This window comes from Peromyscus eremicus, chromosome 5, assembly GCF_949786415.1.
Source record: "Peromyscus eremicus chromosome 5, PerEre_H2_v1, whole genome shotgun sequence".
NCBI lineage: Eukaryota > Metazoa > Chordata > Mammalia > Rodentia > Cricetidae > Peromyscus > Peromyscus eremicus.
The window spans coordinates 38,801,871-38,828,024 of NC_081420.1; the positions used below are offsets into that span (position 1 = coordinate 38,801,871).

The 26,154-nt window shown below is 44.6% G+C and overlaps 1 protein-coding gene and 1 pseudogene across 1 annotated transcript in view; one reads left to right on the top strand and one right to left on the bottom strand.

The window, feature by feature from the left end:
• Scgn (secretagogin, EF-hand calcium binding protein) overlaps window positions 1-23,555 on the top strand; it is a 39,638-nt gene extending 16,083 nt beyond the window's left edge. Inside the window, exons 7-11 of the mRNA XM_059262365.1 lie at window positions 7,770-7,825; window positions 14,988-15,033; window positions 15,657-15,716; window positions 18,274-18,342; window positions 23,288-23,555. Coding sequence (XP_059118348.1) covers window positions 7,770-7,825; window positions 14,988-15,033; window positions 15,657-15,716; window positions 18,274-18,342; window positions 23,288-23,416 — 360 coding nt within the window. The 3' untranslated portion in view covers window positions 23,417-23,555. The remainder of the gene's footprint in view (window positions 1-7,769; window positions 7,826-14,987; window positions 15,034-15,656; window positions 15,717-18,273; window positions 18,343-23,287) is intronic.
• On the bottom strand, window positions 3,468-3,950 carry LOC131910330 (small ribosomal subunit protein uS17-like; annotated as a pseudogene).
• Window positions 23,556-26,154: the final 2,599 nt, after the last annotated feature.

Consider the following 26,154-nt stretch of genomic DNA (forward strand, 5'->3'; position numbering starts at 1 on the left):
CTGCTTCATTATAGAGCTCAGCTATTCTTTGTCTACATTCCCTCCCTCCCCTGGTTCTGACACATCCTTCAAGATTCAGTTAGATGTTATCTTTCCCTGAGAAATCCTTACAACCTCCTTTCATAGTGAGCCCACTACCACTCTCTGTCTAGCCTATTGTGCGTGTCACCATCTTAACATCTCGGTCATTCGCCTAAGTCACCCAGCAAATGGTCATTATCATGCCCCAGGCAGGAGTCTAGTCACTGGGGAGTCAACAGTGAGAAAAATGGAAAGAGGAGCTTGGCAGTGAACAACACATACAATAAATGATAAATTATATTGCGGGACAGAGAGTGGAAAAGTAGAGCCAGTACGGTAGAGAACTGAGGGTACCCTGGCCTTATTTATGTTGCTGTGATAAAATGTCCTAACAAAAGGAAAATTAGTGGAGAAAGGGACTTATTTCAGCTTAAAATTTAAGGTTATAGACTATCTTGTGGTGCAGTCAAGGCAGGAACTTTAAAATGCTGGTCACATCACATCCACAGTCAAGGGCAGAGAGATGACTATGCCTCTATGCTCACTTGCTTGCTTGTGCTTTGCTTGTTTTCTCCATTTTTTTATTTAAACGAAACTCAGACTTCTTTATTATTGACAAAATGTGTTAGTCTGTATACCATTTTGTTTGTTTCATTTTGTTTTTTTTTTTTTGTTGTTGTTTACTGTTGAAGCACCATGGCACACTATGGCTGGTGCCACTTTCTGTACTTTTACACAGGCTAGGGACCCCTTGCCTAGGGAATGGTACCACCCACACTGGGCTTGGTCTTTCCATGTTAATTAAGATAGTACCCCATGGACATGTCCCAGGCCAGCCCAAAAGCAGATAATTCCTCACCGAGAGTCTTCCCAGATGATTCTAGGCTGTATCAAGTTGACAATTAAAGCTCACCATCACGTAGCATCGCGATAGCCCACAGCAGCATCTTATCTCCAAGTTCCTGCCCTCACAGAAGTCTGACACTCAGCAGGCTGCTTAATATAAATTGAACTGAATTTTCAGTTGTTACCTAAGAATCAGCTGTGACTGAACTATGATAGAGTAAGTAATGATTCTCTTGGGCACCCTCCTATATCCCTTGCTTGTATAGTTCCTCATGACCCTGCACATTTCACATGGAGGATGCTTTCCTAAGCATAGTCCTGTGTCTCAAGTTTTTCCCTTCCCTTAAACTTAAAGCTCCAGGGCCAAGTAGATATGGCAACTGGCAGGTCCAAATTCCACTATTTATGACTCTTGCTGGGGTCCTTTACTGCAGAAAGATTCTCAAGCAGAAGAATCCTGAGCACTGGTTATGAACCCTGATGACTCCCTCGGGCAGGGCTGACTACAAAGAGAGGGCTAAGGACATGTCCTGGTGGGACAGGATTCGTATCACAGTTTGTTTCCTTAAATGGAGTCTCTGCTCTTCTCTTTGGACTGTGTGTGTGTGATCTTCATAGTCAAGATGCATGGGAAGAATGTTGCCAGAGATAAAACACTATGGGAAGGCATATGAGATGTTAAGGGGAGAGAAAGGGGGGCACATAGTATTGATATAGGGCTGTATAGGACACCTTGAATCCATCCACAGGGGAAGGCCTTGCGATATCATTACCTTAACTTATTCTGTCCCCTATGCCCACCTTCCAAGGAACAGATGACTTCATATCCTCACAGATGATTCTCGTTTGTAGATAGCTTTCTTGTTGGACTATCTTTGGATTGCCAGATCCCAAATAACATCATGGAGACTTCTTATTGATTATGAAAGCTTGGCCTTTAGCTTAGGTTTGTCCTTAACTAGCTTTTATAACTTAAATTAACCTGCTTCTACTAATCTACATTTTGCCACGTGGCTTTTTTTTTTACCTCTTCTCCATTTTATATGTCTGACTTGGTCTGTGTCTCTCTGGCATTTCTGTGCACCTAGAGTCTAACCCTGAGTTCATCTCTGCCAGGAAGTCCCACCTATTCTCTCCTGCCTAGCTGTTGGCCATTCAGCTCTTCATTAAACCAATCAGAAGGTGCCTTAGGCAAAGATACATCTTCACAGTGTACAAAAAGATTATCCAGAACACTTGTTTGCTTCAGTCACCAAACATTAAAGGGAGTCTATGGCCCCCAGGTCACTCTCTGGTCTCTGCCAATATTCATTGTCCTGTTGAATGTCAAGAACATTGGGAATGGCAATGGGGTGTTTCAGGGCCATGGTGTGAAATGTCTTCCTTTCCTTAGTGATCACGCAGCTCTCAAAGTGACTCAGAAGATGCCCTTTTCTACTGAGGGATGTCACTCTGCTGATGTTTTTCCTTATGGTTAAACCTGATCTGGTAAATGAGTTCATGCAAAGATGTGAGTTCTGCCGCTGACATGTGTTTAGGGAGGAGCTGGGAAGGAAGATGCAGTCCCTGCCTCTGCCTTTGAGTCTTTGTCAGGGAAATCTGGAGGGGCAGGGAAGAGGACCAGAGTGTTCTGGTTATTCCTGTCACTCCCACTGTGAATGTCACCACCACAAAGCATCAACCAGCAAGAGGAGTGAGTTCAAGTTTCCTGTCCATCCTTCAATGTTGGTTTTACCTGGAGTCCCAAGTCTAGGAAACCGTGTACCTCCTGAGGGCTAAGTGATTCTCCACGAGTGAATCACATTTCTGCTGCTTTAATGCCTTCTTATTGAGCGATGAACACAATCATTGCAAAGCTGCGCTGAAGATTTTCTTTTGAGGTTTAGCATGCAATGCTTTGTAAAAGATGTATCCTATCAGATGACTTCAAATTGACCCTAATGAGAATGGCCGCATTGGACAGCTGTGTGAAGCATGGCCCACAAATGAGCTGTGTGACAACCAATCACAAGAGAAAGGCTCAGACCTGCACACTGTGTTCTGTCCCGATTCCTAATTAATGTTCTGGAGGAGGAAGGAAGGAAAGGATGCTACCAGCTCCAGGCAGGAAGAGAGACTGTGTATCTAGATACAATATCATTAGATGATATTTAATTTTGCTAAATGCAAACTAATGACTCTTGAGAGTTACTATCACAAAACACCAAATGAAATTCTGACACTTTGACTGACAGAGAAATTTCTATGAGGTTAAGCTGGCCTTATGACTTTCATGAAGTCAGTCTAATCTGAGACCACTCTGAACTCATTTATGGGATATTTTCTCGGCCTGTGTCTACTCTCTACATGCTGATGGTGCTAACCAGTTTAAAATGCAAGCTAATGCCAGACAACATTATGTCTCTGACTCAAACCACTCTTCTTCCTCTTCCTCTTCCTCTTCCTCTTCCTCTTCCTCTTCCTCTTCCCCTTCTTCTTCTTCTTCTTCTTCTTCTTCTTCTTCTTCTTCTTCTTCTTCTTCTTCTTCTTCTTCTTCTTGTGTGTGTGCATGTATGCTAGAAAACCACTTTATTTGTTCTGGGGAGTTGTCCAGAGTCCCCTTATAACTTCTGGAACTGCATCTTGGTGCCAGCAGCCTTGGTGACCTTGAGCACATTGAAGAGGACTGTCTTGCTCAGGGGCCTGCACTCTCCCACAGTGATGATGTCGCCGATCTGTACATCCCTGAAACGGGGACAGGTGCATAGACATGTTCTTGTGGTGCTTCTCAAAGCGATTGTACTTCCAGATGTAATGGAGATAGTCCCTGCAGATGACAATGGTCCTCTGCATCTTCATTTTGGTCATGACACCAGACAGGATCCGACCTCAGATGGAGACATTACCAGTGAAGGGGCATTTCTTGTCTATGTAGGTGCCCTCAATGGGCATCTTGAAGCCTAGACTGATGTTTTTGTAGTACTGAGGGAGTTTTTCCTTGCCGGTTTCTCCAAGCAGAACATGCTTCTTGTTTTGAAAGATTGTGGGCTGCTTTTGGTAAGCAGGTTCGGTCTGAATGTCCACCATCTTCCCGGCAGCCTGAGAAAAAGCTCTTCTGAACTTCTTGGGCACACGTGGACATGTGTCTCAACTTTTATACTCAACATCTCAAACTTAGCATGTCCAAAATTGAAATTCTGACCTTGTCTCATCAACTTCCTCTGCTAGTGGTTCCCTTCATCTTGACTGATGTGTTGAGACAATCAGTCTTGATGCCTTCTCTGCTACTCTACATCTAATTAGCAAATCCTATTGACTACTATATTAATTTAGTTTCTGTCACTATTAACAAAATATTTGAAACACAGTGGTATGAAAACAAAAGAGGTTTATTTAGCTGACAGTTTAGGGAGGCTGAGAATCTAAGGTTGACTAGTCCTCACCTCTTTGCTTGGCTTCTGGTGAGAAAGTCATGGCAGATGCATCCCAAAGGCAGGAAAAGTGTATGTGAAACAGAACAGAGTGAGACAGAAGCAGGACACACCAAGGCCATGCTCAGTCTTCTCCTGACAACTCACTCTTCCTGGAACCTAGTCACAAAAGACCTACATGAACCCCCGGAATGAGCTAACCACTTCCCTGGTCCCACCTCATAAACTTTCCTCCACTCAACACTGGATCACTGGAGACCAAGCTAAACTTTCCCATCTCAACGTTGCCCCCTGGAGACTAAGAACGCTAAGACAGCATGTGTTCTTTTAAGACTCACAACATAATAGTAGCTATATTCAAATGACGTCATGAACCTGGCCATTCCCACCCTGTTCTAAGCCATAATGATGGGTAAAGGAAGAGGTTTCATTCCTTCACTCTCACCTTCTATGCTCTGGGTTGAACAGAGCAGCCTGTGATCCCATCATGCCGTAGCCAGATCACAGTTCAGCTTAAACCCTCCAATGACTACTGTATTTCAGAGAAAATGACAAGGCATTGCTACCTGCTTATTTACCAAGCCACCATCCATCCCAGTTTATCTCCTTTTTATCCCCCTCCACATGTTGTGTGATAGACTTTTCCTGGGGAGACAAAACACACATGTCTACTCACTCCAGAAAGGGAACCCTGGCAGGCCAGAGTAATAATTGCATGTGTGTCCAACCTGGTTATCCAATGAGTTTTTATATGAACAGAGTATAGGTGAGGGGCTGCTTACCAGGAGCAGGGATGACTCAAAGACAGCTGTGTCACTGAAGAGCCTACTCCAACATGAGGGATGACTCACAAAAGCCACAACCCCCACCCCCTCCGCCGAGCTCTCTGCACAGTTTACAGGCAATTCCAAAGTCTAAGACTCTCTTCTCTGAAGCACGGCTGGTCTCTGCTTCTCCCAGGCAGCTCGGCTGTTCTAGAAGTCTAGGTGGCTCGGCTAGTCTGAGAGTGTCTCTCAGCATCCCCCTGCTTATATAAACTTGAGGAAAGATGGGCCTAGTGAATCTAGTCAGTTTCTGGAACTTTCTGAAGCTACTGAGTTGTTGCTTCCTGAGTTTTAAGGAGCTTCCTGCAGAATGGAATGTTTTGCCTCCTTTTAGAACATCATGAGTCTTCAAGAGCTTCCTTCCAAGATGGAAGGCTTGATCTGGGAGGACAGTGCTGTGTAATGCCACCCGGGTCTTTCCACACTACTGCCAATTCCACTTAATAGACTGGCCGGCTGAGTATTGTGCCACAGGTTGCATGGCTCCCATCTCTGCCCAATACCCTTCACCTAGGTATGCATACTACTTTCGTCCACTTCTTCCCAACCTTTGCTCAAAAAGCTGTCTTCTCACTAAGGGTGTCCATTATCATGAGACGGTTGATCACTGTCAACTTACCATCACCTACCAGACAAGTCTCTGAGAGTGTCTGTGTGTTTTACATCTCATGTATATGTGGTGTATGCGCGCACGCACGTATGTGCATATGCAGGCTCCTTAGGGTGTAACTTCAGGTACTCCCATGACATTGTACTCACAAGGAGGTCACAGGATAACTTCCAATGTCAGGTCCTCACCTTCCACCCTGTGGGAGGCAAGGTCCTTTGTTGTCCACAGCTGCATATGCCAGGCTAGCTGGCCATCAGGCTACTGAGTATTCTTCTGTGTCTGCTGCCTCCCAGGCCTGGATGAGCACTGGGGTTACAGATGTGTGACTCGAAGCCCAGCTTTGACATAGGTGCTGGAGGGCAAATCCAGGCCCTCATGCTTGTACAATAGGTACTTTGCAATTGAGTTCTCCAATTCTGATTTGAACTAAAACTCAAAGGCAGTGTTCAGTGGTGGGCGTCTAACTGACCACACTGGTGTCCAGTTCTTCCTCAAGCACTTCTCAGCCTAGAAAGTTTTCCTTTTGAGTTTGCCCAGCAATGGAGTCATGTCCTTCAAGGTGAGGTTACTGTTTTCTTAGGGATCAATCTAATCTTGCTTTCTATTAGAACCCCCTGTAATGGTAGCATCACAAAGGGTGAGCTGTGGGACACCCTCAAAAAGTGCCATTATCTGACTGGACATAGTATTTATATTTAAATACATGTAAGAAGTCCCAAGATACGCCTGGGCCATCTGTGACATCTGTTTTTGCTTTATGAGATAGAGTCTTACTATGTAGCCCAGGTTGGCCTTGAACTTGCACTGATCCTCCTGCACCAGTCTCCTAAGTACAGGGATGTCAGGAACATACTGTTTGTTACAAGTTTGCCCCTGTTTCATTAGGTTCTATAATAGACCTTTTTTTATGCTAAAGTTGGGGAGAATAGACTTTCCAATTAATATCAAATACTAAAAATAAACTGAACTTGGAGGAGAAAGGATCTAAAACTAATATATCTTCAGATGAGCTCATGCCTCCTTTGCCCACACAGCCTCCTCACAAGATCTGTCCACAGATCCTCTGGAGCACTAGAATCTGAAGTCACATTCCCACTGCTATATGTAAAGAAGTGTGTCCCCTCTATATGCCTAAACCCTGAGAGCTTAGAACCGAAGGTTTTTACCTCTTAATACTACCTTCTGCAAATGGGCTCTTTGGACAATGCTGGATGTCTTTTGCCCTCTGCTCTACTCAATGAGGCATCCTCTCTAACGTGCCCTCATCCAAGGCTTGGTTGCTGAGATGCCATAGGTGAATATAAAATACTTCAATAAGACCCTGACTCGAAGCGAAACACCAGATTTCAAGCTGTCATCACTGTGCAGTCTTAGTTCCCCTCCTGGAAGCACAGCAGTTATTGCTGCCATCCCCGAATAACTACATCTCTCCTTCCAAGCACATGGCAGGGCTGACTGCTCTACTCCTTTGAATTTAGATGTGGCCAGTAGCTTGCTTTGGAATAACGAAATTTTAATCAGTAAATGAGCTGTCATTTTCTTTCTACCGTGGCAACCAGGAATGTTGCCAGAGATTAGCTGCTGTGAGGGAGAGCCGCCAGCTAGCTTTGGATCTCTGTCACAGGAACAAGACAGGGACCTGTATTGTGATAACACACTGAGGACTGGTCACTGTGACCTATCCCAACTAGAAGCTGAGCTGCCAGTCATTTGGTGGCAGATACTCATCTCCCCCAGGTAGGTGTGTTCTTCAACTCAGCTGCTTTAGAGAGGTGCCTTAAAAACGTTTAGGATCACTGGGTGGCGGTAGTGCATGCCTCTAATCACAGCTCTCCTAAGGCAGAGGCTGGACAATCTCTGTGAGTTCCAGGCCAGCCTGTTCTACAGAACAAGACCTGGGACTCTGGGACAGCCAGGGCTATACAGAAAAAAACTGTCTCAAAAACAAAACAAAACAAAGCAAAGCAAAGCAAACAAACAAACAAACAAACAAAAAACTGTCAAGATCAACTCCTGGTACAAGCATTTGTCGCATCCATCTTCCTTTTTGCCTTTCAGATGAAGATCTTTGACAAAAACAAAGATGGCCGTTTGGATCTTAACGACTTGGCGAGGTGAGTGGTGCTGAAATGGTGGCAACCTCAGATGGTCCTGTCCACGGGTCTGGTGGCAACACACGTCCTCTGAAATCTGAGATGCCCTCTAGCCTGGATCTGAGAGACAGGTTCATCTTGTCAAACCACTGTGGTGCTTCTGAAGCACTTTGGGAAACAGATTCCTTCGTGAAGATAATCAAAGCTCCATCCTGCTACATGCACAAGGCATACAATTCAAGGTTTTTGGTTTTGATTTTGGTTTTTAATTTCGTGGATATATCATGAATGAGTTTTGTCCAAAGAGGCCAGGCATTCACAGTCCCACATTGGGGTCCTAGGACCAAATTAAAAATATCCCCCTCCAAACCCCAACTCTAACAAAACAAAGCAGTGATGATGATGATGATGATGATGATGATAAATGAAAGAAAAAAAGAGTCTTGAAGCTGTTCACTGACTTTGGGAATGTTGAATTGTTAATTCAGAACAAAAGTAACAGCTGACTGGACTTCAGTAGGACTAGCTTTCTGCTGGCCTTTGAGGGCTGACTACCCTCTGTAGTACCCAAAGGCTGGCAGGGGAGGAGGGGAGGATGAGAATGTCTGTGAGTCTTGCAGGTGACTTGGGATTGATGGGTCACCATGTGTATTGTTATGCAGCTTTCCATAACTATAATGAGATGTCAGAGGTAGGTTCAAAGACAAAGAAAAAACCATTTAATTATTTTACCATTTCAGAGGCTGGATATCAAAAAAGCATGACACAACTTCTAGAAAGAATTTCTTGGCTGTGTCACATCATGGTATTGTGTATCTCTTGTTTGTGTGGTTCTCTACCCCTTTCTTGTTCTTGACATTGAACCCGTGGCTTTGCGCATTCTAGGCTCTGTGTCTGGTTCTGAAGGTTGTCTGTGAAGAGACGTACTAGAAAGACTGTCATCAGTCCTCACCCTGACATTGACTCTGAAACACTAGATGGATTTCTGTGTTTCTGAGGAGCAGTGTCTTCCTAAGGGACTCTCCCCAGACCTTCATCCTAACTTTTAGTCACTTGGATGAAAAGGGACACTGAGAGACCAGTCAAAGAGGAATACAGTGCTACTCCTCACAGAGCCCAGCAAGGGGACCTCAACCTGAATATTTTGTTTCTGCTCCCTCCACTTCACACTTGGGAAACTGAGGCAGAATTCTCACCCCAACCCCAAGAAGAGGTTAGAAAGATTTGTTTGAGAGTTCCTCCTCAGAATAAAAGTCAGTGTCCAAAAGATTCATTGAAATCAAGGAAATATGGGTGACAATGAGAGCTTTCAATCTTACTATTCCCTCCACTGACATCTGCCTGTTCTCAGCCTTTCACGTAAATGGCATCAGGGGAGGTAGCTCAGTATACAGGGCCTTGGTGCCCAGCATGCCGAGACTGTAAGTTCCCTTACACACATGTGCATACACAGAGAGAAACATGAATATAAGTGGAATCATGCATGCACTTTTTATACCTAGCTATATTACTTGCAATAATGTTTTGAAAGGTGTGTCTCTGTTGTGACTGACCACTGACCCAGTCATTTCTTGTTGTGGCTGGGTACTCTGCTGCACACACCCCGTATGTTGTCCCTTCATCACTTGACATACATTTGGGTTGTTTCTACTCTTTAGGTACGATGAACAGTTTTACTATGTGAGTGCCATGAGCCTTTCCCCTTGGTTACATTCTTGGAAGCAGAATTTTGGTTCACATGGTAATTCTATATTTAATTTTTCCATGACACTGCCAAATGGAAATATTGGTTTCCACACTTCCCTGATTGATTGCTGGATATTTGTAGTAAGTTTTAAAAGTGTAGAGTTCTCCAGTCTTGTTCTTTTTAAAGATTGTTCTGTCTACTCTGGGTCCATTTGCATATCTTGATATAATTTTAGGATTAGATAGTCAGCTTCTGCATAAAGGCAACTCAGATTTGCATGGATTTTGTTCTGAATCTGCTGTTCAAAATGGGAAATACTGTCACCCTAACAATATTGTCTTCAAGTTTACAAACAACAGCTGTCTTTCCATCTTCTCAGGTCTTCAGTTTCTCTAGAAGATACTTTGGTGTTTTCAGTCTATAAGTCGAGCCTGTTCTTGTCCAGTTTATTGTTAATCATTTGCTTCTTTTGGATGACGTCATATATGGAATGGTGCTTTGGAGCTTGTCTTAGCTCTTCCCGGTTGGTGTGCTAGAACACCTTGACCAAAAGCAGCTTAAGAAAGGGTTGATTTGGGCTTTCAGCTCCAGGGAGATAGAGTTGGCAATGGCTGGGGAGGCACAGCGGCAGGAGGCTGCTTGGTCACATGACATCCACTCACAGGTAGGAGTGAGGGAAGGGCAAGTGTGGTGAGTCTACAAGATCTTCAAAACATGCCTTCAGTGATGTACCTCCTAAAAGCTCCTTAGCAGACCCCCAAACAGCACCATTAACTGGGGACCAAGTGTTCAAACACATGAGCCCATGGGGGGAAATTTCTCATTGAAATTACCACAGTTCTGTTTTGCTTTCCTTTTCTCCCCTCCCTCCCTCCTTCCCTTTCTCCCTCCCTCCTTCCCTTTCTCCCTCCCTCCCTCCCTCCCTCCTTCCCTTTCTCCCTCCCTCCCTCCCTCCTTCCCTTTCTCCCTCCCTCCCTCCCTCCTTCCCTTTCTCCCTCCCTCCCTCCCTCCTTCCCTCCCTTCTTTCCTCCCTGCTGTTTTTTTCCCTCTTCCCTCCCTTCCCTCCGTTCCTTTTGTTTTTGATGCAAGGTCTCTCTATGTGGTCCAGGCAGGCTGACCTTGAGCTACTGCTGCCTCAACCTCCAGATTGCGGGCCTTACCCGTGTGCATCTTTGCTTTGGTGGTTTCTAGTGAACAAAAATGCACTGAATGTTCTGTGTGGACTGTGTCTCCTGTAACTGTGCTAGCTTGCTTATTAGCTTGAATAGGGTTTTGTTTGGTTCTTTGGATTTTATTGAAGATTATGCCACTTGCAAATAGCAATAATCTGTTTCTTCCTTTACATTTTGCTAATCTCTGCTTCTAATGGAGCTATTAACCCGTATATGTTTAATGTGATTGCTGATGATGTAAGAATTTTTGTTTGCTGTTTTTCTGTGTTTTATCTGTGTTACTGTAGTACACTCCTGCTGAGCTCCTGGCCTGGTTCCAGAGACCTAGCCCTAATCCTTCCTTTGTTTAACCACACCTTTTGTTTCTCTTATCGCCCTATGTGAATCTTCTCTGAGAGTCAAGGATCAGAGAGTCCCCCAAGGATCAAAGGCCTATGCAAAACTTGGTCCAGGAAACCTGGAAAACCGAGGTACCTGATAAATCAAGTAATTTGCACTTGGCATTTGGTCTGTGGGAGCTCCTTTTAGGGTGCTTTGAAGGTACGGAAATTAACTGGCTAAACTGTGATAGAGAGCAAATAAAAATGCCCTAGGCAAAGGGAAAGTGCTTCAGTCCTTCGAGGCTGGACCCCCCTGCAGCCATGAAAGGCTGTATTCGTTCTTAAGATGCCTCTGAGTCTTCATTCCAGGACCCACGTGAACACACACACACACACACACACACACACACACACGTGTCGTGACACACAGTTACACGTTTCTTTTGTTGTTGCTCCTTTCTATCTTATGTTAAATAAATATTCTATAGTGAACTCTTTTTGTTCTCTTACAGTTTCTTTCACCAGTAACGTTTTTTGGTGCCAGGGGCCAGTCCCAGTGGTTGACAGGTTCCAGAGAGGAGGCAAGCAGTAGGCGAGGGAAGGAGTGAGCCAGGTCATTGGTGGTGGCGAGAATCTGGCAGCCTGACTAGCAGCCAGAGCGCTTCTTTATTTATATCGAATTTAGTAAGCAGGAATAGATTCATGTTGTTCCAAAACATAGATCCTACCATTTTTTGTATCCAGACATGTGTTTAACTTTTTCTCTTGTACATCTGGGGTCACAACTTTATTCATCATTGATGAACCATGACAGAACAGAGCTATCTTTTAAAATCATTTTTACTCATCAACCCCATAGCCCAATTTTTAAGAATTTTAGAAGCATATGACAGCCTATTTTTCAGGCTGGTAGCTCTTGTAGCTTCAAGGATGCTAGACAGAAAGAAAATTTCCAAGCCAGCCTGGGCAGACTGCCATGTCCCAAACAGTGTATTATTAACTCTTAATGGCCAGAGTGCCAATTGTCAAATAGGTCCAAGAAAAATCCTCAAGCCAAAGCTGCTGCAGTTATTATTCAATTTCTGGCATAATACAATGTTTGTGTTTATATCTTTATAGAATTTATTTATAAGTCTAATCCTGCATTCTTCTGTTGTTTGGTCATATGACATCACAGTGGCTCCGAGCGAGCTAACTTTTCTAAGAAAGGGAGGTCCTGACATCTCATTCTTTTATCATCTTTCCACACCATTCTTTGTCCGTCAATAGAAGTCCCTGTGTAGGGCAGAGGTAACTTCAGCTAATCTAGCTTTGTTTCTGTATATGCCACATAATCACCTGTATAGCAGGAAGAGGCTTGTAAGCTGATCTGTTGCCAACTTCTCTTCAAATCTTGTTGATCTTTTAAGTTTACTTTGCTCTGATTATCTTTTTCTGGAGTAAGTACAGGGGCAGATATATTAGAGCCTCATAAAGAGATCTCTGGAGTCTTTATGTGAGTCACAACCTTCAAGGTGTAAGGAAGACCTTCAAGTAGATAAGGATATCTCCCTGAAAGGGGAAGGGGTAGTATGTTCAGAACTTTCCTGGGGGAGGCTTAGAAGCAGCATTCCTGGGAGAAGGCACAAATGATTCATAAGAAAATTTCCATCAATCCAATATCCCCAAATTGTACAAATATTAAAAGCCCCCAAGCATGTAATACACAGAGATCAAAACCCAGACTGGCACAGTGGCCGTCCTGTGGCTCAGCTTTGCTGGATCTTTGTCAAGCAGCTGTGCTGGCTTTATGACTTCTGCCATCCCATCAGATATGGCTGTGCCATTTTGGGTTATATTCTCACTGGTTTTCTGGGGGATTACCATTAACAAATTGGATTAATAGCAGCTTAATTTCAATATTATAATAAATCTGTGCTTGTTTACAGTTCCAATCTACTGTTAAATCCCAATTGTTCTTTATGTTCTCCAAATCACATCATTATATGCTGTATACCCATCAACACCTATTTATTTTCTTTCTTTCTGTCTCTTTCTCTATTCTTTCTTTCTTTTCTTCCCTTCCTTCCTTCCTTCTTTTTCTCAATAGGCTATTGCTGTGTTGTCTAGGCTGGCCTTGAACTACTATGTTCAAAGGATCCTCCTGCCTCAGTCTTCTGAGAAACTGTCAGTACATCAGGTGCCTGGGGCATACACTTTGAATAATTTCTTGATGAGGCTAAAACATTACAAACAACAATGACATTAATCCTGCTTTTTTTTTTTTTAATGTATATGTATGAATGTTTTGGCTGCATGTATGTCTGTGCACCACTTGCATGCCTGGTACCTTTGAAAGCTGAGAGAGGGCACGAGACCCTCGGAAACTGGAGTGATGGAAGGTTGTAAGCTGCCGCGTACTTACAGTTGAAACTGGATCCTCTACCAGAGCAGTCGATGCTCTTAACCGCTGAACTGTCTCTAGCCCCTCCCACTGCCTTTTATAATTGCTCTTGTGCTTACCCTTTCCTGGTACTTTTGATTCTTCACATGGATTCAAGTTTCTGCCTAGTGTCCTCTCATTTCAGACCAAAGACTCTACTCAGTTTTCCATACAGGACGTGTTTGTTGGTGATGATGCTTTTGATGTTCATTTGTTTGGTGGCATTTCGGAACTAGTTCCATACAGTCTGTCGTTACATTGTACGTATCCACTGAAGTCTCTTCTTGGGTAGCTGAATGGTCAATCTGTGGCCAGAAGGAGGTGCCTTTTGTTTTGTTGTGGATGAAATGGGAGCCAGGCATCACAGCCAAGGCTTTGCCCATGTGAGACTGGTCCTCGACCACTAAACTATTCCCAATCCAAGCCTTCCTCAAATGTCTGCAACAATGAATCCCCAGTACATGTGGGGAAACAGAATGCTACAACATTTCTTCTTCTTGCCAACATGTAGCTGGCTTTTCCTGTTTTTGTTTTTGTTTTAGTTGGATTCCTTGAGACAGTGTCTTTGAAGCCCGGGTGGCTTCAGACCCAAAAGTCTCCTGCCTCAGTGTCCAGAGTGCTGGGCCTACAGACCTGCACCACCACACCATGCTGATCCCACTGTTTTTACAGAAGAAGCCCTCCCCAGACTACGGAAGGCTTTACATGATTTTTCAGAGTTTTACAAACCTTCCTCTCACCATTCTTTCCAATTTTTTCATTGCTCCTGTGGGGCAAACTTTCAGAAGTCTAGAATTCCTACCAGGAAGAGTCATTAAAGCTTTGTGTGTGGTGGTATTGTGTTCCCCAAAATATTGTGTATCCTAATAAACTTATCTGGGGTCAGAGAACAGAAAAGCCACAATATTAAACATAGAGGTTAGGCAGTGGTAGCACACGCCTTTAATCCTAGCATTCCAGAGGTAGAAATCCCTCTGGATCTCTGTGAGTTCAAGGCCACATTGAAAATGGCCAGGCATGGTGACTCACGCCTTTAATCCCAGAAAGCGAGCCTTTAATCCCAGGGAGTGGTGGTAGAAAGCAGAAAGGTTTATAAGGCGTGAGGACCAGAAACTAGAAGCATTTTGCCTGGTTAAGCATTTGGCTGGTTAAGCGTTCAGTCTTCTAGCAACACAGTTCAGCTGAGACCCATTCTAGATGAGGACTCAGAGGCCTCCAGTCTGAGGAAACAGGACCAGCTGAGGATCCAGCAAGGTGAGGTAGCTGTGACTTGTTCTGTCTCTCTGATCTACCAGCATTGACCCCAATAACTGGCCTTGGGTTTGATTTTATTAATAAGAACTTTTAAGATTCATGCTACATCTGTGTAGTGAAGGGGATCGCTGGGAAAGTTTGCCCATCACTGTCCTTGCATTTATGATGTAGGAATTCCTGTATTTCAAGCTTCTGTACAATTCTTCAGGGTAACGCGGAAACCATCCATCCACCTTTTCCTCTGCCCAGAGCTGTGCATTTGCCCATTTGCCAACTGATGGGAGAGTTTACAGAGGGTCACATGGATTTTATTCTTTTTCTCATTTAGGATTCTGGCTCTTCAGGAAAACTTCCTTCTCCAATTTAAAATGGATGTAAGTGATGACATTTCTCTTGATGGGTTTCTGCTACCCTTGTTTCTTTATGTATCTGGAAAGAAGGAAAGAAAAGGAAGGTAAATTAGTTATTTTTCTTGTCGCTAAGGTAAAAAATCTGGCAAGAAGGGAGGAAGATGTATATTGGCTCACAGTTACAGAGGTACAGTCCGTCATGGCCCTCATGGTAGAGGAGGCAGGAAGGCTCGAACAGCCTGTAGCTGGGAAAACGGGAGCTTGCTTACATCTGGGTAGATCAGGGAGCAGAGGACCCAGTAGGAAGTAGGGCTGTGCTATAAAACATAATGATTTGCTACTTGGTGACTTACTTTTTCCAGCAAGGCCCCATCTCCTAACAGTTCTACAGCCTCCCCAAACAGCGCCACCAGCTGGCAACAAACTGCAAATGCATGAGCCTGTGGAGGACATTTCCCATTCAAACTATAACAAAAGACATCTATTTGTCTTATAACTCTTTTAGAGACTGACAATGATCAAGTTGGAATCAAGGAACTTTAAGGGTCATTGATTCGAAGTTTATAAGGGTTGCCCAAGACCTTATGGGAATTACACACCAGCAGCTATGTATTGCTGGATTGATGTAATGTTTTCTTCACACCCAGGCTTCTTCTACTGAAGAGAGGAAGAGGGACTTTGAGAAAATCTTCGCCCATTATGATGTTGTAAGTGTTCTTCATGCGTTGAAGCCATCTTTAGGGTAGAAAGCTCACTTTGTTTCTGTGTGGCACCACCCTACCGACAAGGTCTAAACTGAGACAGTGAATGGCGGTCCGCTGTGCGTGTTGTTAGGTCAAGGTGCCCTGAACATCGTTATGTAACATCAGATGGTTAAAGAATGGGCAAAGCTGATTTATAGTTGAACAGAGAGGTATTCATAATGCTTTTTTGGCTTGTAAAACTATGAGAAAGCCTCCTCTTGTAAGATCAGACATTTATTGTGTGTGCCAAAAGAAATGAACAAACAGAAAAATCCTCCCCATCCCACCAAAGGATCCAGACAAAGTCAGTACTGCCTAGTGTAAAATGGTTTCTCTTGTGGAGTGATTGTATAACCACTCTTCAGGTGATATACTGGCTGCTTGTGTGTGTCAACTTGACACAGGCTAGAGTTAGCGGAGAGAAAGGAGCCTCAGTTGAGGAAATGCCTCTGTGAGCTCCAGCTATAATGCATTTTCTCAATTAGTGATTCATGGGGGAGGGCCCAGCCTATTGGGGGTGGTGCCTTCCTGGGCTGGTGGTCCTGGGGTCTATAAGAAAGGCTGAGAAACCAGGGGAAGCAAGCCAGTTAGCAGCTCTCCTCCGTGGCTTCTGCATCAGCCCCTGCTCCAGGATTCAGCCCTGCTTGAGTTCCTGTCCTGACTTCCTTCAATGATGGATTATGGTCTGGAAGGGTAAGACAAATAAACCCTTTCCTCCCCAGCTTGCTCTTTCCTCATGGTGTTTTATGGAAGCAATAGAAACCCTAAGGCAGGTGGGCACAATCATTCTAGAACACCAAACTGAATTTCTGGAGATCACGGTGGGATAATGTGAGAAAGGGAAAATGAACAAAAAGGTGGGAGGTCCTAAGAACTCTCTCCATGATATTTTAATATCCCAGAACACCTGGGCTGCATTTTGAGCAGAAGCACTGTGCCTGGGCAAGGCAGCACTTAGGTACTTACTTCATCTGTTGTCCAGCTTTCCACCTGGATTTGTCAGTCATGTGACGTGGAATAGGTACCTCAATTTCTTTATTCTTCCTCCTCCCTCCCCTTTTGTGACAGGGTTTCTTGTGTAGCCCTGGCTGTCCTGGAACTAACTCTGTAGATCAGGCTGGCCACGAACTCACAGAGATCCGCCTGCGTCTATCTCCCGAGTGCTGCGATTAAAGGCGTGCATCATCACTGCCTGGCTTCTCCCTGCCTTTTCCCCCTATCTGTAAGCTAGGGAGATCACGATAAGAATGAACCTGTTGGAACTGTGAGAGCCGTGTGAACTGTATTTGTGAAGCTTTTACAGAAGAGTTTGGTATGCAGCATGACCTGCTAGTGAATCCAGGAAAGAAAGCAGTTTCAAAATAACATGTTAAAGGGTGAGAGTAAAGGAAACATGGGGAGAGTAGATGGGATTCAGGGATGCTGGTTCACGCCTTGAATCCCAGACCTCAGGAGGCTGAGGCAGAAGGATTTGCTGTGAGTTCAAGACTAGGGTGGATTACAGAGTGAGATCTTGTCTCAAAAATAAGTAGGGATGGGGCTGGAGAGATGGCTCAGAGGTTAAGAGCACTGGCTGTTCTTCCAGAGGTCTTGAGTTCAATTCCCAGCGCCCACATGGCAGCTCACAACTGTCTGTAAATCCAGTTCCAGGAGATCTGACACCCTCACACCAATGCACATAAAATAAAATTAAATAAATTAAAAAAAAAAAATAAGTAGGGAGGGGCTAGAGAGATGGCTCGGGTGTTAACAGCAACAGCTGCTCTTCTGAAAGACCAGTGTTCAGTTCCCAGCACCCACATGACAGCTCCCAACGGTCTGCAACTCCAGCTCCAGGGGATCTGACACTGTCTTCCAGCCACCGAGGGCACAGGCACACACATGGTGCACAGAGATACAGGCAGGCAGAACACCCATATACACGAAATAAAAATCAACACATCTTTAACGACATTGTGAGGTGGAAGGCATTATTATAACAGGTACTTTAGGAAAAATGGACATGTTTGAATGTCTGTACTTCATTTTACTTTCGTGTTTACATAGGTTACAGAATGAGTAGGAAAAATGTCTTGTATACTGAAAAACAATGTTTCATATACTGATTCAATATAGCCTCCTTTTATTTAATGTTTACACTTTCATTAGTGACCAAATGATTGCTCAGTTATAAAGCAAACATTTTAAATGTCCAACCTGTCTTCTAAGGGTGATTGCTGTGCAGTTAACACTTTCCTGAACAGAAACCAGTCCATGGGAAGCAAACGTCAGTACGTTTCATGACAGTGCTGTTTGCTGAGGAGCTCAGAGAGATGGGGGCAGGAAGCTGTTGATGAGGGATTCTTTTAGTTCATGCAGGGCACTCAAACCCCTCGAGAATAAAAAAAAAATGGAGCACTGCATTTCTAAATTGGTTGGCAGTTACAAATGAACACTGATTGGTCAATTTGTCAAATGTGTTCTTTAGCTTTTTGAATTAAGAAAATGATATTTGAGTGACTGGATCTTTTTTATCCTTCAGAGTAAAACTGGAGCCCTGGAAGGCCCAGAGGTGGATGGATTTGTCAAAGACATGATGGAGCTGGTCCAGGTGAGTTCACAAGGCTGGAAGGGTTATTCCCATCATGCATTGGGGTTGACACTGTGATAAATTGCATTGTTTATCTGGGAATGAGTGAGGCTGAAGATTAATACTAGAGAGAAAGATCTGGAGACATTTCCTATTTCATAGCCATTGAGATTCTGTGAGACTCAACACATCTTTTTCACTTTCTTAAGATCACATGAGTTAAAATAACACATAATCAACATGAAGTGTGTTTTAACCATCATTTTAAAGTCATGTACTTTTCCCAAATAGCCCAGTGTTACTGTGTATTTACTGGTTTATTTTTCAGTTGCCTGGAGTATTTTCTCCCCTCTACTTGCCTCTCTCAGACTTCATTATTACAGTATCTACAATTTTGAATTTAATTTCATACAGCACTTTTTTTTTTTTTTTTTACCAAGGGGTTTTTCAAACATCCAGCCTAGGAAGGATGTGTATTGTTATGACATTGCTGAGTCTCGGGCTGAGGTGATTTAGGTTTCATTATATCACATGGCTGTTTTCTGTAGGGTAGACAATGTTTCTAAAATGACAATCTCCTTCTTTTGAACTTTATTCTCTAAACTTGTTTATAATCTCCTTACACAGACAATTCCAGTCTCTCTGTCTCCAGGGAGCAGTGTAGACAGTGGATTTAGTCGTCTATGTATTTAGGGATTACTTTGAAGTACATTATTAGATGCACAATGATTGCACATTGGCTGTTCCAGACAGCAAAAAATTAGAGTAACAGTTATTAACTACTTTTGAAATCTCAGAATTGTTTGCAAACATGATTATAACTAGGAAACCTTGCAACAAAAAAGGACGTTATCCTTTTTTTTGCACAGATTTCTAGGACGTTGGCATTCTGTGGCTGAGCAGACACAGGCACAGTTCTGTCTGACGTTCAGTCAGGATCACTGACACATCTTCTGTGTCTCCCTACTTATCATTCTCACCCCAGTGACCCCTCAACTGTTCTGTCCTTGTCCAGTGGCTCGCTCTTCTCCTCACCTTACTCTGTGGCTCTCCATTCCCCCCTGCCCCTTACTCTGTGGCTCCCGCTGAAGATACCACAGGCATTCTCCACCAGAATAAATGACAGATACTTGCGTGGTATTTCCTTTTGAATCGCTGGTTAAAGGACAATACCATTCTGTCCACTTCCTCTTTAACAGCTTGGCTAATAGAAATGAAGAAATCATCTCGGGGATAATAAAGTTTCATGGCAGATGGACAGGCCCAACTGGAGTTTTAGTTTGCGCTGATAGACTGAATGGGAAAGCAAGCTGCCTGGTTTCCTCTATGTCACAGGATCTGGGTTCTGACAGAGTGTAGGCCTGGGGTTTCCATAATCAGACAGAGCGCTTGCTCTGCTAATCCTCCTGTGATCCCCATACAGGGCTGGACATCACATGTGGAGACCCACCCAACTGGAGCTGGGCTAAAATCCACTCCTGTGTAGAACTTGGAAAGCACTCTCCAGAACTCTGTTTGATTCCCCCTCTAACCCATCACCTGCCATTTCTTCTTCTCTTCCTGTCTTCTTTGCTTGGAAGTTTTTCTGTCTAACATATCAGAACTGTATTCCATACAGCTATTTATAAGTTTTATGTCTGTGGACAAGTTTCTTGAGCTTTCTGTTGCCTGACTTGTCACCCACAAGAGGTGCCCAGTGAGACTTGCCTTCCAAGGCTAGGCGGTAACTAGGGATGCTGTAGATATCTACCATGGTCCCTGAAGACAAAAAGACTTCCCAAAGTCCCAGTCTTTGTTACTGTTTCAGAACAAGTCTGCTGTCATCATTAGAGTGCATTTCTGATCTAGAAAATTACCAACATATGGGAGGGAGTTTCCAAAAAGGAATCTTTAGCTCAGTGAATGACCGACCACATCATAGAGTACAATTCTGTCTGAAATACTAGTATGCCAAAGGCATGCAAGAAAGCCTCGAAGACAGGATGCCTGTGTCCAAGGGCAACTGACTCACCGTAGTTTTAAAGTGTTTGCTTCCTTTTCTCATTTTGAATTATCTCTGCATATAAAAAAAATTGAAGAGATGGAGAGATAGCTCAGTAATTAAGAACAATTTTTGTTCTTGCAGAAGACCAGAATGTGGTTTCCAGTGTTCACACTGGGTGACTCACAACCACCCAGTCACCTGTAACTCCAGCTCCAGGGATCTGATACCCTCTTTTGTCCTCCTTGGGTACTGCACGCGTGCACACACACACACAAAAATCATCCTTAAATGTTTTTAAAATTATCAAAAATAAACCAAAATTTAAGAAGCCAAGGAGAATACAGGCTAAGAGTTTGAGTTCTAGGCTGACTACCTAGTGTTCCAGGCACAGGTTCACCACTAGCTGGCAAGGTGATCACGGGTGCCATTTAGCATCTACAGACCCATTTTCTCTCCTGCTTGTCTTTTGTTTCGCTTGCCACAATGGAGATCGAAGGCTAGACCTCACACATGGTAGGCAAGCACTTTGCCACTGAGCTAAAGTCCAAGCCTGTTTTTATTTCTACTTGGAAACAAGAGTCTCACTGCGTTGGCTAGGCTGACCTTGAGCTCCATGTATAGTCCAGGCCTCTGGTGTTCATAACACGTACAGGGCCCTAGCCCAGAGACGTGGGCATGCTGGCTGATGGGCTAGACACTGGCTCCATTCTTTCAGGGGAGTTGGAATGCAGGAGGGATGGGGTATGATGAAAACCTGAAGATGACATTGAGGGACAGGGTCACTCACAAATCCACAGACAGGAGGAGAAAGCACTGGCTATGAGCATGCATGGGGGTCAGGGGGTCAGTCCTGAAATACCCCAATTCCTAAGACTCATGAGAGGCAGATCAGTAGTTTTCACTCAGTTGCCCTGGGCCTAGTCTCAGGTGCTCCTCTGAGGCAGATGAGAGAAAAGGTCTACTTTTAAAATGAACGCTTACAGTACGGTGCTGGCCTGCCTGTTGAATCAGTTTTCTGACTCCAAGACACCTGCATGATGGTGGGCCTGTTAGACGGTCTTTCTGGGCTGTAGTTTACTCACCTTTAACTAAGGATGAAACTCTATGAACCTCCTATATTTGTTCTGAGGATTTGAGATTATGTTTGTAGAGCCCCTAGGCCAGGAATCTAAGCACTCCTGTGTCATTGACTTGCTATTAAGATCGTCTTAAAGATGGAGGCCCCATGGCTTCTGTGTTTTGCCCTCAGTGATCCAGATATTTTTAAGTACCAATGTTCAGCTTTCCTAACTCATAGTGATATGCCTAGAATTAAAAGCATAACTTGCACGGTACAGTGGAATTTCTCTTACAGCCTCCCTCCTTACTTCCCACTTCTCAAAAACCCAACCATTGAAAGAAATAATTATTCTGAAATAAAATATATTACTCTTCAAATAGGAATAAAAAGGTTAAGATAATTTGAATGAGGTAAACACACTGGCAAATAATTCATGCTTAGGTGGAAATGTCCACCACTCCAATCTTCTCTAAACATAAGTATTTACCATAAGGGTACTGGAGCTGGGTACCACTTATTGGAGAAGAGCTATAGCAGTGAGTTACTAAAGATGCTGAGGACTAGACATCTCCACTTTGCATCTGTACAACAGATGAGTTCTTCACGGGACTTCTTGTGCAGTTTGCATAAAGACTTCTAAGCTACATGTCCTTGAGCTGCACACACCTGCCTAGTACCTAGGACCCAGGAAACTATGCTTTTTGAGCCCAATGAAAGGAACCTGGTAACAATGCATTTCATCTTGTCCTTGCAGCCTGATCCATCAGGATGCTTCTAATGGAGGTGTGAGCGGTCCCCAGCCCCTCCCGACCCTAGTCCATCCTGCTGCTCCTTTAGTTTCTGCTGCTCTTTTCTCCTCCCTTTACAGCCACGGTCAGGACAGATGCAGCGTCGGTCCGTCATTCCCCCTGCTGGAGTGTTGACTAGGTCCCCTGGTTGTGTCTCTCTAGTTTGGGAATGGAAAGTTTTGTCTCCTACCAAAGATCTTTCAGAGGTTTCTTTGGAAGTGAAGAAAGCTTGAGGCAGGGTTGGGGGGCATGGGGAGTGCTTCCCAGGGGCTCAGAAGTCTCTGGAAGGAAGCTGCCCTTTTTCTCCTCACTCAAGTAATCAAGAAGAACGGACATCAGATTCACTGATTCTCTTCTCTTTGGATATCAGTTCTGCAGTTTTGATCCATCCCCTTCCCCAGCTTTCTCTAGAGCTGTGTGAGGTGGAGCCAGAGCTTTGTCAGCCAGGAGACCTGGCATAAAAACTTCAGCTCTCTCCACTGGGAAGAAGGCTGAGTTCTCCTGAGCCTCTTCCCTAGTCTGGGCAAAGGCGGTCACTCTTTCCCTCCTGGACAGCTGTGAGGATGGGGTGACATGTGTGACAGGAGTCACTCTGGCACTGTGGTGTGGTGAAGCTTTGAATGCTTCCCTGGCATGCAGGTAGGAGTCTCCCTCCTTAGTCTGGAAGCATGCCTGGAGTAAAGCCTCAGCTGCTACTCTGCTATCTATCATGGACACTGGATTTTCCTTGTGTGTGAACCCTCTGTAAACCAGAGGCACTAAGCATCCCACGGACAATAATAAAAACATGTCTTCTCTCATCGGCATACACATCAAAGACTCCTGTCACAGTTCCCTGCTTTGGGGCAAAATGCCTTCAAGCCAATTGCTTATAAGGCAGGCTTTTCTGAAACAACTGTGGGAAGTGATATGGAAATAAGACTTCAAAAATGTTTATTTACCTTGCCTAAAGGTGCAGACTAAGAAATCAGGACACTGCCAGCAGACATTAGGGACCTTGGGTGGGATAAAAAGGCAGTAGCTGTCCTGGGTCCTCATGGCCCATCATCTGCCCTACCCCCAAGTTCTCAACGCTTAGGGGACTCAGGGAGTTTGACATTGGCCTTCTGAATGACTATGTCCTCTCGTCCTCAGCCCAGCATCAGCGGTGTGGATCTTGATAAGTTCCGGGAGATTCTGCTTCGCCATTGTGATGTGAACAAGGATGGAAAGATCCAGAAGTCTGAGCTGGCACTGTGTCTGGGGCTGAAAATGAACCCCTGATCCCCGGCTGCTCGGCTCTCTGCTATGTGTCTGTGCTCTTACCATGAGAAGTGTGTTTGTGCTTTGCTCTCGGGGCCCCGCCAGCAAACCTTCTCACTGATGGAGTGGTACTCTTGGGCAGAGGGAGGGACCCTAGGGTGCTGCTTCCAGAGGCAGCCAAGATCCTGCCCCATGAGAAGCCCCCATGCAGCTTCTTCTGTCTTCTCTCCTTGACCTTGGCCTGTCTCCTCTAGAGTCTCAGTTTACCTGCTAGTCTTGCTCTGCTCAACTGTCCCCTTCACCTGGTGGATAGGGGTAGCCTAAGCTACCATCTCCTGTTTGTCCTTGAGCATTCTACTCAGAGTGTCACCTATGTCCTGCTGTCACCTCTACAGATATGTCCACATGCGGAAATAACTCTGTAGTCAAGAATAAAGATGTGTGTGAGTTATAAGCTTTATAGTGTCTTGATGGTTTGGTGGGAGCCTTAACCGGGGCTGAGGGGGGTCATCCTGAAGCAGCTATTAGCTACAGGGTGCTAGCAATTGCCCCAAATAATTTTTTTAATTGGATGGGAGCAGAGCATCCTGGGTCAGGTTTCGTTGTTTTGTTTATTTCTTTGAGACAGTGTTTTGCTGTGTAGCTTGGGCTAGCCTACATCTTGCTCTACAGCACAGACTGGACTCTAACTAACATCCACCTGTAGGGTAAAAGGGCCAGCTAAAGAAACTCACCCTGGCCCTGAAACCAGAGCCAGTGAAAGAAACACACCCCGACCCTGAACCTAGAACCAGTGAAAGAAACACTTTAGCCCTGAACTCAGAACCTAAGAAACACACCCTGACCCTGAAACCAGAGCCAAATAAACACACTTCGGCCCTAGAAGCAGAGCCAGTAAAAGAAAGGTGCCCCGTCCTTAAAACTAGAGCCAAAAGGCTAAAAAGGACCAGTGAAAGAAACACAGTTTGACCCTGAAAGCAGAGCCAACTGACCAACAAAACCAACCAATCCCTGAGCAGGAAAATTGACCAATCCCTGAGCAGAAAACCAACCAATCCCTGAGCACAAATTCGAGTACCCTGACCCTGAACCCAGAGCCAGTGAAAGAAACACACCCTGACCCTGAAACCCAAGCCAGTGAAAGACACGTTTTAGCTCTGAACTCAGAACCTAAGAAATACACCTTGACCCAGAAACCAGAGCCAAAGAAACACACTTTGGCCCTAGAACCACAGCCAGTGAAAGAAATATGCCCTGGCCCTAAAACTAGAGCCAAAAGGCTAAAAAAGACTGGTGAAAGAAACACAGTTTGGCCCTCAAACCAGAGCCAATTCTGTCCTGATTGACTGACCAACAAAATCAACCAATCCCTGAGCAGGAAACCAACCAATCACCGAGCAGGAAACCAACCAATCCCTGAGCAGGAAAACTAACCAATCCCTGAGCAGAAAATCTTCTCCCCGGAAAAACTCTGCCCCTAGGAAGCCCTACATAAGTCTCTGCCTGTTCAGTTATGAGCTATCCTCCAGCCTGGCAGGGGCAGCCGTTCTCCTGGACTCCTCCTTCCCAAATAAATCTCTTTCTTAAGAGTTTTCTTCTTTTGCTGGCCACAGAACAGAAGAACCTTGCAGAGACGTTCCCTTAGTGGGGCTGAGCAGAAAAAAGTAACTTTTCCTCAGAGCCAGAGGAGATTGCTACATTTCTGTGGGGTGGATTTCCGAACCCTTTAGCAGAGTGAAGCAGAAAAAGCAACATCTTGGACCGCAGAGCTCTGCTGGCAAGCCCCCTTAAGCCTGAGCAAAGCTCTGCTGTAATGGCTCTGTAGGAGAGGAGCAGGATTGTTACATCCTGTGGGGAGACCATCCCCCTCTGTACCCCAGCTTCAGGTATAGCCCGACTTGCCAACAAGTCAGGATGCCTTTCCCTCCAGAGCTGTAACACTCACACCGCCCTCTTGCCTCTGCTTCCTGAGGAGTACTGGACTTTCAGACACATAATGACCATCTTGGTTTTGTTTTTGGTCTATTACTTTGCTTTCTGTTGCTTGATAAACACCATGATCAAAAGGAACTTGGGTGGAAAGGGTTTATTTCGCTTATATGTCCCAATCACACATCTTGATCACACTCCATCCATGAGGGAAGCCAGAGCAGGAACTTAAGCAGGGCAGGAACAGGTAGGCAGGAACTGAGGCAGAAACCATGGAGGAATGCTGTTTACTGGCTTGCTTTCCAGGCTCGTGTTGAGATACCTTTCTTTTACTTTACAGGACACCTTTCCCAGATACGGCACCAGCCACAGTGGGCTGAGCCCTCTCATACTAATTACTGAAAATGCCCCACAGACTTGCCTACAGCCCAATCTGATAGAGGCATTTTCTCAAACAAGGTTCCCTCTTCCTAGATGACCCTACTTTGTGTCAAGCTGACAATACAAAACAAAAAACAAAACAAAACAAAAACCTAACTGTTACAAGGGGATCTTCAAGAAATCTGTGGTTACACAAACATCTTGTCCTCTTCCAACAATATCTTCCAGGAAATTTGGGACCCTCGGGGTTTTATACTCCAGTGCCTTTCATGGGCACCTCTGGATATGCCCAGCCTACTGTGATGGTTCATCTCAGTTGTTCTGATGAGATCTAAAATCATCTGAAAGACAAGCCTCTGGGTTGGTCAGGTTGCCTGAGGCGGGAAGATGCACCCACAGAGGGTGGCAGCCTTCCCCGACTGGGATCCTGGGGTACATAAATGAAGAAG